Raw genomic sequence first — 17,689 nt, 5'->3', positions numbered from 1 at the left:
CTAGTCAAAGCCCAGACCTCATTCCAATAGAAAATCTGTGGTCAGACTTAAAGATTTCTGTTCACAAGTGCAAACCATCCAACTTGAAGGAGCTGGAACAGTTTTGCAAGGAGGAGGAATGGACAAAAATCCCAGTGGTAAGATGTGGCAACTCATAGAGACTTATCCAAAGTGACTTGGAGCTGTGATAGCTGCAAAAGGTGACTCTACAAAGTATTGACATTAGGGGGGGTGAATAGTTATGCACATCGATTTTTTTCTGTTATTTTGTCCTATTTGTTGTTGCTTCACAATTAAAAAAAAAAAAAAAAAAAAACATCTTCCAAAGTTGTGGGCATGTTCTGTAAATTAAATGATGCAAATCCTCAAACAATCCCTGTTAATTCCAGGTTGTAACTACTTTTTCAAGGCACTGTATACTCACTTCCACAACGCACCCCGCCATTTCTTCCTCTGCTGCAAATAAATGGTGTCGGCCGGCGTTGGACATCTGTCATGTGACAGTGTTGGGGGCCAAGCCTTCAGGTAATGTATCAGGGGAGGAGGTCACATGCTCACTCAATACCCAAAAGCATGGGATGCTATTTGGTAGCTGTGAAAAAAAAAAAAAAAAAAAAGCGGAATCGGAGTGCTGTTTAAAGGGATATAAAGTGCACTCCTGTGACCTATTCCTTCCAATGATGCCAATGATGAGGTACTATTCCTCCCAATGGCACCAATGATGGGGTACTATTCCTCCCAATGGCACCAATGGTGGGGCACTATTCCTCTCACTGATACCAATGATGGAGCATTATTCCTCCCAATGAAACCAATGATGGGGCACTATTCCTCCCACTGATACCAATGATGGGGCACTATTCCTCCCACTGATACCAATGATGGGGCACTATCCCTTCCATTGACACTAATGATGGGGCACTATTCCTCCCACTGATAGCAATGATGGGGCACTATTCCTCCCACTGACACCAATGATGGGGCACTATTCCTCCCACCGACACCAATGATGGGGCACTATTCCTCCCACTGATACCAATGATGGGGCACTATTGCTCCCAATGGCACCAATGATGGGGCACTATTGCTCCCAATGGCACCAATGATGGGGCACTATTCCTCCCAATGGCACCAATGATGGGGCACTATTCCTCCCAATGGCACCAATGATGGGGCACTATTCCTCCCAATGGCACCAATGATGGGGCACTATTCCTCCCAATGGCACCAATGATGGGGCACTATTCCTCCCAATGGCACCAATGATGGGGCACTATTCCTCCCAATGGCACCAATGATGGGGCACTATTCTTCCCAATGGCACCAATGATGGGGCACTATTCCCCCCAATGGCACCAATGATGGGGCACTATTCCTCCCAATGGCACCAATGATGGGGCACTATTCCTCCCAATGGCACCAATGATGGGGCACTATTCCTCCCACTGATACCAATGATGGGGCACTATTCCTCCCACTGATAACAATGATGGGGCATTGTTACTGATGCCAGATCATTTTCTACTGCCCACAGTGCAGCCCTTCTGAAGTCTGAAGGATAATAAACTGGCCATTTGTTTGGAAAGTCTGGAGACCCCTGGTCTAGGGTACCATGAAAAGGACTATCCCTTTACCTTACCCCTCGCTCGCCCAGCATTTGGCGCTCTCCTTTTCCCTCCGGTGCTCTGTGCACAGATCCTCTATTTTCACAGTGGCAGATGGCTGGCTTTGCTTTGAACGTGATGACGTCAGAGCGCCGCCACCTAGAGCACCGAAGAGAAGAGGCTTTGGTGGACCAGTCACATGAAAGCAGGAACCTGTAGAAGCAAGGGATGAAGTATGTAAAAAGTTATTTTCCCGGTAGCCTCTGCAAAAATGGGCATTTATCCAATGCAATGCGGAGGGCGTCACACCGCAAGGGTCGTTTTTTCAGTTCCCTGGCATATGAGGGTCAAGAGGTGTTTCCAAGAGACCATTACAGGTACAGTGACAGGCTCTCTATAAACCACCTAAAGGACTCCTCTATCTCTCAGCAACTCCGGTAGCTCCGATATTTATGCTGGAGTTTCTGTGTCTCCACAACTGCTGATTTAGGGGGTTCCCACCGTCCCTGCTGAATTTTTCATTTCTGTATTATTGAGGAGCTGGGAATAATCCAAAGGGAATGATGGGGGGGGGCGCCATGACAGTGGGAAGCTCACCACTTGGGGGGGGGGGACCATGACAGTGGGAAGCTCACCACTGGGGGGGGGGGGGTACCATGACAGTGGGAAGATCACCACTTGGGAGGGCGGGGGAGGACCATGACAGTGGGAAGCTCACCACTTGGGGGGGGGGGGGAAGAGGACCATGACAGTGGGAAGCTCACCACTTGAGGGGGGGGGGGGAAGAGGACCATGACAGTGGGAAGATCACCACTTGAGGGGGGGGGGGAGAGGACCATGACAGTGGGAAGATCACCACTTGAGGGGGGGGGAGAGGACCATGACAGTGGGAAGATCACCACTTGGGGGGGGGAAGAGGACCATGACAGTGGGAAGATCACCACTTGAGGGGGGGGGAGAGGACCATGACAGTGGGAAGATCACCACTTGGGGGGGGGAAGAGGACCATGACAGTGGGAAGATCACCACTTGGGGGGGTGACCTTGACAGTGGGAAGCTCACCACTGGGGGGGGGGGGGGGGGCATGACAGTGGGAAGCTCACCACTTGGGGGAGGGGAGGACCAGGACAGTGGGAAGCTCACCACTTGGGGGAGGGGAGGACCAGGACAGTGGGAAGATCACCACTTGGGGGGGCAGGGGAGGACCATGACAGTGGGAAGATCACCACTTGGGGGGGGGGGGGGAAGAGGACCATGACAGTGGGAAGATCACCACTTGGGGGGGGGACCTTGACAGTGGGAAGCTCACCACTTGGGGGGGCATGACAGTGGGAAGCTCACCACTTGGGGGGGGGCATGACAGTGGGAAGCTCACCACTTGGGGGGGGGGGGGCATGACAGTGGGGAAGCTCACCACTGGGGCGGGGGCATTAAAGTGGGAGACGTCCCCAGCGGGAGAAGACTATAATCGCAAGAGAATCTGGCAAGGCTGGTTGTACCCAAATAGATCGCTCGATCAACTTGGTGCATTCAGCCTGCCCAGTAGCGGTTCGAATCTCGGACAGTTTCTGCTGAACCAGCCGAGATTGGAACTGTGTATAGACGACTTTAAAGCGGAACTTCAGTCATTTTTTCAACTTTCCATCTAATAAAATCCTCTGCTTGTTGTTGTTTTAACTTTGGATAGTAACATTTTTTTTTTTTTTTTTGCTGCCAGTAAATCCCTTATACATCCCACTTCCCTTTTTCTTGTCTGGTCATTATCCTAGTCTTATGACATCATGCACAGCTCTCTCTCTCTCTCTCACTCTAGTGAGAGTTTGCCAGGAAGGGGATGGAGATGAGATATAAGAGGGCCAATGAGAGCTGCAGAGCTGGAGGCGTGCCTCTGTGTAAATCCAGGAAGTGAACAGACAGCAGCTTCAGCTGCCCACAGTTAAAATGGCTGCAGCCAGACTCAGTGGAGGGAGATTTCTGCAGCATATTTGGCAAGTACAGAATCACAGTATATATAAAATAATATGCAAAGTGGTTGGAGGGAAGCTTCAGAATGGAAAAGATGTAATTTATTACCAATTATGTGAGCAGATGGCAGTTCCTCTTTAAGTTTTTTTAAAGCAAAAAATACAATAATAAAAGTATATATATATATATATATCAATTTAAAACTGTTGATATTACCTATTTATTATTACTCTGTATGCCAAAGGCCGTTTTCTTTATTTTGATGATGTGACCAGCAGCAAAGGACTAGAAGCGCCTCCTGCAGACAGGCTGGGAGAGAGTTGGGTCATGTGACAGCTGCATATCGATTAGGAAAAAGGTACTTAACCACTTCAATACCGGGCACTTAAACACCTTCCTGCCCAGACCAATTTTGAGCTTTCAGCACTGTCGTATTTTGAATGACAATTGCGCGGTCATGCTACACTGTACCCAAATGAAATTTTTATCATTTTTTTCCCACAAATAGAGCTTTCTTTTGGTGGTATTTGATCACCTCTACGGTTTTTATTTTTTGCGCTACAAATAAAAAAATACCGAAAATTTTGAAAAAAAAATGTTTTTTTTTTGTTTCAGTTTCAAAACTTTGTAAATAAGTACATTTTCTCCTTCACTGATGGGCACTGATGGGGCTACACTGATGGGCACTGATAAGGCGGCACTGATGGGCACCAATGTGGCACCAATGAAGTGGCACTGATAGGCGGCACTGATGGGCGATACGGATGGGTGACACGGATGGGCGACACGGATGGGCGACACGGACGGACACTGATAGGTGGCACAAATTGGCACTGATAGCTGGCACGGATGGGCGGCACGGATGGGCATGGATAGGCGGCACAGGTGGGCACTCATAGGCGGCACAGGTGGGCACTCATAGGCGGCACAGGTGGGCACTCATAGGCGGCACAGGTGGGCACTCATAGGCGGCACAGGTGGGCACTCATAGGCGGCATCGGTGTTATACTATAGTAATGGATGCCAATCAGTGCCAAACAATAATGCATGCCAATCAGTGATGCCCATTGTGGGCACTGATTGGCATCCATTATGGGCACTGATTGGCACCCATTGTGCTGACTGGCATCTCTGGTGGTCTAGGGAGGATTATGACCTTTATTACCTTTTCACTGGTGGTCTAGTGGTGTCCCTGGTGGTCCAGTGTGGGCATCCTCAGGGGGGCCGTGCTGATAATTGATCAGCACAGACCCCCCCTGTCAGAGGAGCAGCCGATCGGCTCTCCTCTACTCGCGTCTGACAGACGCGAGTGAGGGAAAGCCGATCACCGGCTCTTCCCATTTACACTGTGATCAGCCGTGATTGGACATGGCTGATCACATGGTAAAGAGTCTCCGTCGGAGACTCTTTACCGAGATCGTAGTTGCCGGGTATCAGACTGACACCCCCAACAACGATCGCCGCGATGCGCGCCCCCGGGGGCGCGCAGCGGCTCATAATCCTGATCACGTCATATGACGTCCGGTCAGGATTATGAAACCACTTTGCCGCCGTCAATTGCCTATAGGGCGGGCGGCAAGTGGTTAAATATATATTTTTTAATTAAAATAATTACAGTGCCATCATCCATATACAGAACTAGAAGGCACAACGTAAATTAAACTGTTTGTTTAGTATCACTTTAAAGGCGAACTCCAGCCAAAAGGGAAAGCTCAACTTGTCTGCCTGGGGGGGGGGGGGGGGGGTAACCTGGTTTTGACAGGTACCCGCTCCCACTTCCAGCTCAGTTCACAGCAGCAAAGAGAGCAGGAAGTCCCCCCCCCCCCCCCCCGATTCACACATGCGCAGTAGGAAACCGGCTGTGAAATTCCAAGGCTACACTGCCAGTTTCCCTTAGCCAAGATGGCAGCGCCAGCACCCGAGAGCAGATTCAAGATTTGAATTCGGGTGAGGACTGCGCTGGATGCCTGGACAGGTAGGTGCCCTAAAAATAAAAGTCAGCAGCTACAGTATTTGTAGCTGTTGACTTAAAAAAAAAAAATTTGGGGGGGGGGGGGGGCAACTTCTCTTTAAAGTGGGGTACCCCCTAAAAAAAAAAATTAAAAGTCAGCAGCTACAAATACTGCAGCTGCTGGCTTTTAATAATCGGACACTTACCTGTCCCGGGTTCCAGCGATGCGGGGGAACGAAGCCCCCCCCTCGCTCCCCGCTCCGCTCGCGGCGCCGTCATGCATACTGTGGGCACCCGGCTGTGGCTTCACAGCCGGGCACCCACTGCGCATGCGCGAGCGGCGCAGGGCGCCGTGATACGCCGTACAGTCACCTGGGACACGTGACAGGTCCCAGGTGAATGTGCGGCGCGAGGGGAAGTGATGTCACCAGCCCGGGCAATGAAGAAGGCAGACTACGAGGGACCCCCTAGCAACCGGTATTTAGAGGTGAGTAAAAATTTTTTTTTTTGCCAATTATTTTTTTTGATTTTTTTTAAGATTTTAAGTAGTTTTATTTTTTGGGGGGCAACTCCACTTTAAGCACCAAATGAATAAAGGCATGAAGATTTGTAAATTAGTTGCTTGATCATATTGTGACACACAACCAGACTTCAATAGAAACTGCTGCTCGTTCACACAAGCTGTAATAGGGTGGTAAAACCCTGTGGCTGATCTGCGTTTTTTGGCCAGAACTGAACAGCAGGACATACATCTCATGGGACCCGATACCATCCTTCTTAGCAAACCTGATTTGTGCAGTGCAGACAGGCTGAATGTAAGCAAAGCCAAGCTTACACACAAGCTGGATCCTGTTGGGTTTAAGGACAGGAAAAGGTTACTCAAAAAGGTAACATTGTATATTTATGGATGTGTTCAGTTACCATCGCCCCCCCCCCCCCCCACACACACAGATATACAATGTTTATAAACACGCTCTCTTTTACTGTATACATTACTCCCGGGTATTATCGGAAGTTGTGTTTGGAAACAAACCAGAATTCCCATTCCAATTCATCTTCTCTTTAATTGGACTGCTGTAACCAAGCACCAGAGAACTTCTCCATCTGAACATTTTCTACCAATCACATTCCAGGATCCAGACACTGAACATGCTTACAAAAAAAAAAAAAAGTCAAATCTACTCACTTATCTGAGCCTACAGACTTCTTTATAAAAAGACCCTGTCACCAAATCTAAAACATTGCAATTAAAAGCATGGGAGGGTTCAATATTTTTACCCCCCCCCGTTACCATGGCAACCTACCCACAATCCACCCTGGTAACAGGGGACACCCGCAAGAGATTGTCCCAGCTTTTTATTGTTTCTGGTGACCCTGCTATGTTTTATCACATGAACAGTTCATATGCCCCCCCCCTTTCCGTTTTTGTCATCTCTCTTTTCGGTTGCTAGCACGCTGCCAGGATGCTGTGCACCAACGGTTGCTAGGAAGCTGGCGGTTGCCTGCACCATAACAATAACAATGAATGAAGCAGAGTGTCCCAGCCGCCGGCATCCTGGCAACGAGCTCAGTTTAGGTGCCTGTATACACAGGGCAAAAATTACAGGGATGAAAGTGGAAATTCACTCAAAAAAAAGTTAAAGTGGTTTTCGGGTTGCTAGAAACCAACAACGCTGTGCATCAATGGTTGCTAGGAAGCTGGCAGGTGCCTGCACCATAACAATAAATGATGCTGAGTACACCAGCTGCCAGCATGCTGGCATCAAGCTCAGTAGGGGTGCCTGTGTGCACAGGGCCAAATTACAGGGACGAACGCGGAACTTCACTCCAAAAAGTGAAAGTGGTTTTCGGTTGGTAGGACACTGTTACAGAAACTAATAACACTGTGCATCAATGGTTGCTAGGAGGCTGGCGGTTGCCTTCCCTATAACAATCAATGAAGCTGAGTGTCCCAGCCGCCAGCATCCTGGCAACCAGCTCAGTAAAGGTGCCTGTGTACACAGGGCAATATTACAGGAATGAAAGTAGAGCGTCACTAAAAAAAGTGAAAGTAGAAGTGAAAATCTGACTACTTCAGAAAGATTCAATTCTCTACCACAGACCCCTCCAAGCTTACACATCATAGATCTCTACTCTTCTGGGAGGTCTAGTAAGCATTTGTGCTGGCCCAGCTCCTCCTCTCAACACGCAACACGGCTGTCAGGAGAGGAGCAACGGGGAATCACAGCCATGTGGTGGGTAGCTCTAGACCCTACCCACTGCCTCTTAGATCGGAAATGCAATAGCCATTGAAGAGCCAAGGGAAGTCCTAGGCTTCTCTTCAGCTCTGACAAGTCCTATAACAAAGCTAAAAACAGACCTGATTAGACTTCCATCACTGCTGGATAGCGCTGCACCTGAAGAACGGCAAGGGAAGTTTTCAGAGGAAGAGGAACATGTGCTATGGGAAATTAAAGCTTGAGGGTATTTTTGCCTGAAAGGACTACTGACCACTGAGTTACATACTCCTGACCATTGTATTCTATGTTACTCCTAACTCCTGCACTGTGAGTTACATACTCCTGACCTTTGTGTTATGCAGTGCTCCTAACTCCCGCAATGTGAGTTACATACTCTTGACCATTGTATTCTATGTTACTCCTAACTCCTGACCTCTGTGTTATACAGTGCTCCTGACTCCCGCAATGTGAATTACATACTCCCGACCTCTGCACTGTGTGCATTACATACTTCTGACCTCTGCACTGTGAAATACATACTCCTGACCTCTGCACTGTGAAATACATACTCCTGACCTCTGCACTGTGAAATACATACTCCTGACCTCTGCACTGTGAAATACATACTTCTGACCTCTGCACTGTGCATTACATACTCTTGACCTCTGCACTGTGCATTACATACTCCTGACCTCTGCACTGTGCATTACATACTGCTGACCTCTGCACTGTGAATTAAAACAGTCCTAACCTCTGCATTCTAAGATACTCCCAAAAAAAGTGTTACATGTTTCTAAGAGAAAGGAGGCTGAAGGTTTAGTGGGTGAAGAAGAAAAATAAATGGGGGGACTGCAGTAACATTGGCTGAGGGAAGAGAGTCGGCAGCCCTGATGCAAGATGAAATGCTGAGTGCTAAAAGGAGAGGAGGAAGGGAGGAGTAGTTCTAGGTAACAGAAGGGTGCTGAGATTTTAGTAGGTGGTGACAGAAGATGAGTGGCAGACATGGTGGGTGATGAGATAAGGGGAGTGATTGGCTATAAGACCAATCAGTAGACCCCTGATATGTGATGAGGACTGACAGCAGCTCAATATAGAATATCCAAATGTACATAATAAACAGTGATGTCAGTGTCCTACAGTGTACAGTATAATGACGGAGATGTCAGTGTCATACAGTATAGTGATGGAGATGTCAGTGTCATACAGTGTACAGTATAATGACGGAGATGTCAGTGTCATACAGTGTACAGTATGGAGATGTCAGTGTCCTACAGTGTACAGTATAATGATGGAGATGTCAGTGTCATACAGTGTACAATATAATTATGGAGATGTCAGTGTCGTACAGTATAATGATGAGAGATGTCAGTGTCATGCAGTGTACAGTATAATGATGGAGATGTCAGTGTCACACAGTGTACAGTATGATGAGAGATGTCAGTGTCATACAGTGTACAGTATGGAGATGTCAGTGTCCTACAGTGTACAGTATAATTATGGAGATGTCAGTGTCATACAGTGTACAGTATAATAATGAGAGATGTCAGTGTCATACAGTGTACAGTATAATAATGAGAGATGTCAGTGTCATACAGTATAGTGATGGAGATGTCAGTGTCATACAGTGTACAGTATAATGATAAGAGATCTCAGTGTGATACAGTGTACAGTATAATAAGGGAGATGTCAGTGTCATACAGTGTACCGTATAATGATGGCGATGTCAGTGTCATACAGTGTACCGTATAATGATGGCGATGTCAGTGTCATACAGTGTACCGTATAATGATGGCGATGTCAGTGTCATACAGTGTACCGTATAATGATGGCGATGTCAGTGTCATACAGTGTACAGTATAATGATGGAGATGTCAGTGTCATACAGTGTACATTATAATGATGGAGATGTCAGTGTCATACAGTATAATGCTGTAGATGTCAGTGTCATACAATTAACAGTATAATGATGGAGATGTCAGTGTCATACAGTGTAGAGTATAATGATGGGAGAGGTCAGTGGCATACAATGTACAGTATAATGATGGAAATGTCAGTGTCATACAGTGTACAGTATAATAATGGAGATGTCAGTGTCATACAGTGTACAGTATAATGATGGAGATGTCAGTGTCATACAGTGTACAGTATAATGATGGAGATGTCAGTGTCATACAGTGTAATGATGGAGATGTCAGTGTCAGAGTATAATGATGGAGATGTCAGTGTCATAGATTATAATGATGAGATGTCAGTGTCATACAGTGTAATGATGGAGATGTCAGTGTCATAGATTATAATGATGGAGATGTCAGTGTCATACAGTATAATGATGCAGATGTCAGTGTCATACAGTATAATGATGCAGATGTCAGTGTCATACAGTGTACAGTATGATGGAGATGTCAGTGTCATACAGTATAATGATGGAGATGTCAGTGTCATACAGTGTACCGTATAATGATGGAGATGTCAGTGTCATACAGTGTACCGTATAATGATGGAGATGTCAGTGTCATACAGAGTACAGTATAATGATGGGGATGTCAGTGTCATACAGTGTACAGTATAATGATGAGAGATGTCAGTGGCATACAGTGTACAGTATAATGATGGGAGAGGTCAGTGGCATACAATGTACAGTATAATGATGGCGATGTCAGTGTCATACAGTGTACAGTATAATGATAGAGATGTCAGTGTCATACAATATACAGTACAATGATGGAGATGTCAGTGTCATAGAGTATAATGATGAGAGATGTCAGTGTCATACAGTGTACAGTATAATGCTGGAGATGTCAGTGTCATGCAGTGTACAGTATGATGGAGATGTCAGTGTCATCCAATATACAGTATAATGATGGAGATGTCAGTGTCATACAGTGTACAGTATAATGATGGGAGATGTCAGTGTCATACAGTATAATGATGGAGATGTCAGTGTCATACAATATACAGTACAATGATGGAGATGTCAGTGTCATACAATATACAGTATAATGATGGAGATGTCAGTGGCATACAGTATAATGATGGAGATGTCAGTGTCATAGAGTATAATGATGAGAGATGTCAGTGTCATACAGTGTACAGTATAATGCTGGAGATGTCAGTGTCATGCAGTGTACAGTATGATGGAGATGTCAGTGTCATGCAGTGTACAGTATGATGGAGATGTCAGTGCCATGCAGTGTACAGTACAATGATGGGAGATGTCAGTGTCATACAGTGAACAGTATAATGACGGAGATGTCAGTGTCATACAGTGAACAGTATAATGACGGAGATGTCAGTGTCATACAGTGTACAGTATAATGACGGAGATGTCAGTGTCGTACAGTATAATGACGGAGATGTCAGTGTCATACAGTGTACAGTATAATAAGGGAGATGTCAGTGTCGTACAGTGTACAGTATAGTGATGGAGATGTCAGTGTCGTACAGTGTACAGTTTAATGATGGAGATGTCAGTGTCGTACAGTGTACAGTATAATGATGGAGATGTCAGTGTCATACAGTGTACAGTATAATGATGGAGATGTCAGTGTCATACAGTGTACAGTATAATGCTGGAGATGTCAGTGTCATACAATATACAGTATAATGATGGGAGAGGTCAGTGGCATACAATGTACAGTATAATGATGGCGATGTCAGTGTCATACAGTGTACAGTATAATAATGGAGATGTCAGTGTCATACAGTGTACAGTATAATGATGGAGATGTCAGTGTCATACAGTGTAATGATGGAGATGTCAGTGTCATAGAGTATAATGATGGAGATGTCAGTGTCATACAGTATAATGATGGAGATGTCAGTGTCATACAGTATAATGATGGAGATGTCAGTGTCATACGGTGTACAGTATAATAATGGAGATGCCAGTGTCATACAGTGTACAGTATAATAATGGAGATGTCAGTGTCATACAGTGTACAGTATAATAATGGAGATGTCAGTGTCATACAGTGTAATGATGGAGAGGTCAGTGTCATACAGTATAATGATGGAGATGTCAGTGTCATACAGTGTACAGTATAAGGGAGATGTCAGTGTCATACAGTGTAGAGTATAATGATGGGAGAGGTCAGTGGCATACAATATACAGTATAATGATGGAGATGTCAGTGTCATACAGTGTACAGTATAATAATGGAGATGCCAGTGTCATACAGTGTACAGTATAATAATGGAGATGTCAGTGTCATACAGTGTAATGATGGAGATGTCAGTGTCATACAGTATAATGATGGAGATGTCAGTGTCATACAGTGTACAGTATAAGGGAGATGTCAGTGTCATACAGTGTACAGTATGAGAGATGTCAGTGGCATACAGTGTACAGTATAATGATGGAGATGTCAGTGTCATACAGTGTACAGTATAATGATGGGGATGTCAGTGTCATACAATATACAGTACAATGATGGAGATGTCAGTGTCATACAATATACAGTATAATGATGGAGATGTCAGTGGCATACAGTATAATGATGGAGATGTCAGTGTCATAGAGTATAATGATGAGAGATGTCAGTGTCATACAGTGTACAGTATAATGATGGAGATGTCAGTGTCATAGAGTATAATGATGGAGATGTCAGTGTCATAGAGTATAATGATGGAGATGTCAGTGTCATAGAGTATAATGATGAGAGATGTCAGTGTCATAGAGTATAATGATGAGAGATGTCAGAGTATAATGATGAGAGATGTCAGTGTCATACAGTGTACAGTATGATGAGAGATGTCAGTGTCATGCAGTGTACAGTATAATGATGGAGATGTCAGTGTCATACAATATACAGTATAATGATGGAGATGTCAGTGTCATACAATATACAGTACAATGATGGAGATGTCAGTGTCATACAATATACAGTATAATGATGGAGATGTCAGTGTCATACAATATACAGTATAATGATGGAGATGTCAGTGTCATACAATATACAGTATAATGATGGAGATGTCAGTGGCATACAGTATACAGTATAATGATGGAGATGTCAGTGGCATACAGTATAATGATGGAGATGTCAGTGTCATAGAGTATAATGATGAGAGATGTCAGTGTCATACAGTGTACAGTATAATGCTGGAGATGTCAGTGTCATGCAGTGTACAGTATGATGGAGATGTCAGTGTCATCCAATATACAGTATAATGATGGAGATGTCAGTGTCATACAGTGTACAGTATAATGGAGATGTCAGTGTCATACAGTGTACAGTATAATGGAGATGTCAGTGTCGTACAGTTTAATGATGGAGATGTCAGTGTCATACAGTGTACAGTATAAAGAATGAGATGTCAGTGTCCTACAGTGTACAGTATAATGATGGGAGATGTCAGTGTCATACAGTGTCATGATGGAGATGTCAGTGTCAGAGTATAATGATGGAGATGTCAGTGTCCAGTCTGGAGATGGGAGTGGGGACTCTAGTTCAGGGGGGCACACAGTCAGCACACATGTAATCAGTGTTGGTTGTCACTGAGGGGCACAGCAGGGACCTCCCTGCAGGTCACATGGCTCCTCCCCCTTGGGTCCAGGCCCCTCCCCCGCGCTCACCTGGTATAGGGAGCCCCAGCCGCTGTTGATGTCGGCCTCCCGGAACTCCCTCTCTATGTCCATGTCGGGCCGCCGCCGCGTCTCCGCTCCCTCCTCCTCCCGCTCCGGCCTTACTCCACTCTGCACGCAGCCGGAAGAGCGCTCTCCCACTCCACAGTCACTTCCGTCTCCCGGGCCAACCATCGCCCGGGTGGGCGGGGACGAACCCGGAAGCATCCACTCTGGAACGCAACCAGAGTCTGATTGGAAGTAGTGTGTGTACAGAGACATGCTGATGTCACGTGACCCATACAAATCTCCTCACTTCATTCACAACATTGCTCCGCTCGTCTGTTTTTAGGGTATGACGTCACTGCGTATAACTTCTTTGTACAGCGCCTCATGGTGGGGATATGCCGGTATGTCTGTCACATAGAATTTGTTAGGTTATGTATTGTATATCATGTCAAATGTTCTTCATTGTCTATTTTTTTTTATATGATTTACGATATAAGTCTTCTTGTGTGTACCAATAAATATTTACGGTTTCATGTTTTTTTTTCAGATTTTATGAGTTTTTTTTATGTATTTTAATTCTGTGAGGTAAATTTTCCCCCATTTCCCAGTATAATGTGAGGTATTTTTTCCCATTTCCCAGTATAATGTGAGGTAAAATTTCCCCCATTTCCCAGTATAATGTGTGGTATTTTTTCCCATTTCCCAGTTTAATGTGAGGTAAAATTTCCCCCATTTCCCAGTATAATGTGAGGTATTTTTCCCATTTCCCAGTATAATGTGAGGTAAAATTTCCCCCATCTCCCAGTATAATGTGAGGTATTTTTTCCCATTTCCCAGTGTATCATGAGGTATTTTTTCTGACATTTTATTGTAATTGTGAGGTGAATTTTCTTCTCCCTTTCCTTTGTGGATTTTCTTTCATATCCCAGTTTAATGTGGGGTAAAAGTTTGGCCATTTTACCGTGTAATTTGCGGTCAAATGTCTCCCATTTGCCATTGTAATGTGAGGTAAATTTTCTGATAATTTATTGTAACTGTGAGGTAATTCTTCTCCCTTTTCTCTGTGCATTTTCTCTCTCGTCGTTTATATTGTGAGGTGAATTTTCTCCCATTTCCCAGTATAATGTGAGGTAATATTACTCCAAGTTCCCAATATAATATAAGGTCAAATTTCTGCTATTTCCAAATTGAATGCAAAGTCAAATTTCTCCCATTTCCCAGGATAATACAAGGTATTATTTCCCAGTATAATGTGAGATACAATTCTTCCCATTTCCTAGTATATTATGAGGTACATTTTCAGATATTGTTTTCTAATTTTGAGGTGAGTCTTCTCCCCTTTATCTCTGTATTTTCTTTATTTTCCAGTATATTGTGAGGTGAATTTTCTCCCATTTCCCAGTATAATATTAGGTCAAATTTCTTCCATTTCCCATTATATTGTGAGGTTGAATTTCTTCCATTTCCCAGTTTATTGTGAGATTAAATTTCTTCCATTTCCCAGTATAATATGAGCTAAAATGTCTGCCATTTCTCAGTATAATGTGAGGTCAAATTCTTCCTATTTCCCAGTATATTGTGAGGTCAAATTCTTCCCTTTTTCTAGTAAATTGTGAGGTCAAATTTCTCCTTTTTCTCTGTATAATGTGAGGTGAAATTTCTCCCATTCCTAGTAGATTGTGAGGTTGAATTTCTCCCATTTCCCAGTATATTGTGAGGTTATATTTCTTCAAATTCCCAGTATATTGTGATATAAAATTCCCCCCATTTTCCAGTATAACATGAGGTCAATTTTCGGCTATACTGCGGTATATTGTGAGGTCACATTTCTCCCATTTCCCAATATAATGTGAGGTCAAGTTTCTCCCATTTTCCAGTACTTTGTGAGGTCAAGTTTCTCCTATTTTCCCAGAATAATGTTAGGTCAAATTCCTCCCAATTCCCAGTATATTTTGAGGTAAAATTGCTCCCATTTCCCAGTATATCATGAGGTAAATTTTCTGATATTTTATTGTAATTATGAGGTGAGTCTTCTCCCTTTTCTCTGTGCATTTTCTTCCTAATCCTCTATATTGTGATGTGAATTTTCTCCCATTTCCCAGGATATTATGAGGTCAAATTTCTCCCATTTCCCATTATATTGTGAGGTTGAATTCATTCCATTTCCCAGTATAATGTGAGGTAACATTTCTCCCATTTCCCAGTATACCATGAGGTAAATTTTCTGATATTTTATTGTAACTGTGAGGTAAGTCTCTGTATTGTGAGGTCAAATTTCTCTTATTTGCCAGCATAATCTGAGGTCAAATTTCTCCCATTTCCGAGTATATTGTGAGATTGAATTCCTTCCATTTCCCAGTATATTGTAAGGTGGATTTTCTCCCATTTCCCAGTATAATATGAGGTCACATTTCTCCCATTATCCGAGATAACATATCCCAGTATATCGTGAGTTCAAATTCTTTCCATTTCCCAGTATATTGTCAGGTATAATTTCTTCCATTTCCCAGTATAATGTGAGGTAAGATTTCTCCAAGTTCCTAGTATAATATAAGGGTCACATTTCTACCATTTCCTAATTGAATGCAAGGTCAAATTTCTCCCATTTCCCAGTATAATATGAGGTAAAATTTCCCAGTATATTGTGAGGTGAAATTCTTCCCATTTCCCAATATGTTATGAGGTAAATTTTCAAATATTGTTTTGTAATTGTGAGGTGAGTCTTCGCCATTTTCTCAGTGTATTTTCTTACTTACATAGTTAGTAAGGTTGAATAAACCTGAATGGGTGTCTACAATTGTCCCTATCCCTGTACATGGCCCACTCACATTGGTCCCTACCCTCAAGGAGCCCACAGTCCAAGGTCCCCATTCATATACTAGAGCCAATTTTGGACAGAAGCCAATTAACCTACCGGCATATCTTTGGGGTGTGGGGGGAGGCCGGGGTGCCCGGGGGAGGCCCATGTGGGCACAGGGAGAACATGCCAACTCCAGGCAGGTAGTGTCGTGGTTGGAATTTGAACCAGCGACCCTTCTTACTGCTAGGCAAGAGTACTAACCACTACACCACTGTGCCGCCCCCAACTTTTCCAGTATATTGTGAGGTAAATTTTCTCCCATTACCAGTATTATATGAGGTAAAATTTCTCTCATTTCCCAGTATCTTTTGAGGTTAAATTTCTTCCATTTCCCTGTATAATGTGAGGTAAAATTTCTCCCATTCCCAGTATAACCCAAAGTAAAATTTCCCAGTATATTGTGAGTTAAAATTCTTTCCATTTCCCAGTATATTGTGAGGTAAAATTTCTCCCATTTCCCAGTATATTGTGAGGTCAAATTTCTCCTATTTCCCAGCATAATGTTAGGTCAAATTTCTCCCATTTCCCAGTATATTGTGAGGTTGAATTTCTCCCATTTCCCAGTATATTGTGAGGTAAAATTTCTCCCATTTCCCAGTATATCATGAGGTAAATTTTCTGATATTTTATTGTAATTATGAGGTGAATCTTCTCCCTTTTCTCTGTGCATTTTCTTCCTAAACCTCTATATTGTGAGGTGAATTTTCTACCATTTCCCAGGATATTATGAGGTCAAATTTCTCCCATTTCCCAGCATAATTTGCGGTCAAATTTCTCCCAATTCCCAGTATATTGTGAGGTTGAATTCCTTCCATTTCCCAGTATATTGTGAGGTTGAATTCCTTCCATTTCCCAGTATAATGTGAGGTAACATTTCTCCCATTTCCCAGTATAATGTGAGGTAACATTTCTCCCATTTCCCAGTATAATGTGAGGTAACATTTCTCCCGTTTCCCAGTATACCATGAGGTAAATTTTCTGATATTTTATTGTAACTGTGAGTCTCTGTATTGTGAGGTCAAATTTCTCTTATTTGCCAGCATAATGTGAGGTAACATTTCTTCCATTTCCCAGTATAATATGAGGTAATATTTCTCCAAGTTCCCAGTACAATATAAGGGTAAAAGTTCTTAATTGAATGCAAGGTCAAATTTCTCCCATTTCCCAGTATAATACGAGGTTAAATTTCCCAGTATATTGTGAGGTGAAATTCTCCCCATTTCCCAATATATTATGAGGTGAATTTTCAGATATTGTTTTGTAATTGTGAGGTAAGTCTTCGCCATTTTCTCTGTGTATTTTCTTACGTTTCCAGTATATTGTGAGGTTAAATTTCTCCCATTTCTCGATATCTTTTGAGGTTAAATTTCTTCCATTTCCCTGTATGATGTGAGGTAAAATTTCTCCCATTCCCAGTATAATCTGAGGTAAATTTTCCCAGTATATTGTGAGTTAAAATTCTTTCCATTTCCCAGTATATTGTGAGGTAAAATTTCTCCCATTTCCCAGTATATTGTG

The 17,689-nt window shown here is 43.5% G+C and overlaps 1 protein-coding gene across 1 annotated transcript in view; it reads right to left on the bottom strand.

Moving 5' to 3' along the window:
• The window catches only part of PTPN1 (protein tyrosine phosphatase non-receptor type 1), a 113,000-nt gene extending 99,522 nt beyond the window's left edge, over positions 1–13,478 (bottom strand). The window contains exon 1 of the mRNA XM_077460522.1: positions 13,315–13,478. Within this exon, the coding sequence (XP_077316648.1) occupies positions 13,315–13,377 (63 nt within the window). The 5' untranslated portion in view covers positions 13,378–13,478. The remainder of the gene's footprint in view (positions 1–13,314) is intronic.
• Positions 13,479–17,689: the final 4,211 nt, after the last annotated feature.

This window comes from Lithobates pipiens, unplaced genomic scaffold, assembly GCF_037356315.1.
Source record: "Lithobates pipiens isolate NorthernLeopardFrog02 unplaced genomic scaffold, aLitPip1_a1.2 Scaffold_28, whole genome shotgun sequence".
In the NCBI taxonomy this organism is placed as follows: domain Eukaryota; kingdom Metazoa; phylum Chordata; class Amphibia; order Anura; family Ranidae; genus Lithobates; species Lithobates pipiens.
The sequence above is the reverse complement of the archived record's forward strand: the minus strand, read 5'-3'. Positions and strand labels throughout refer to the sequence as shown.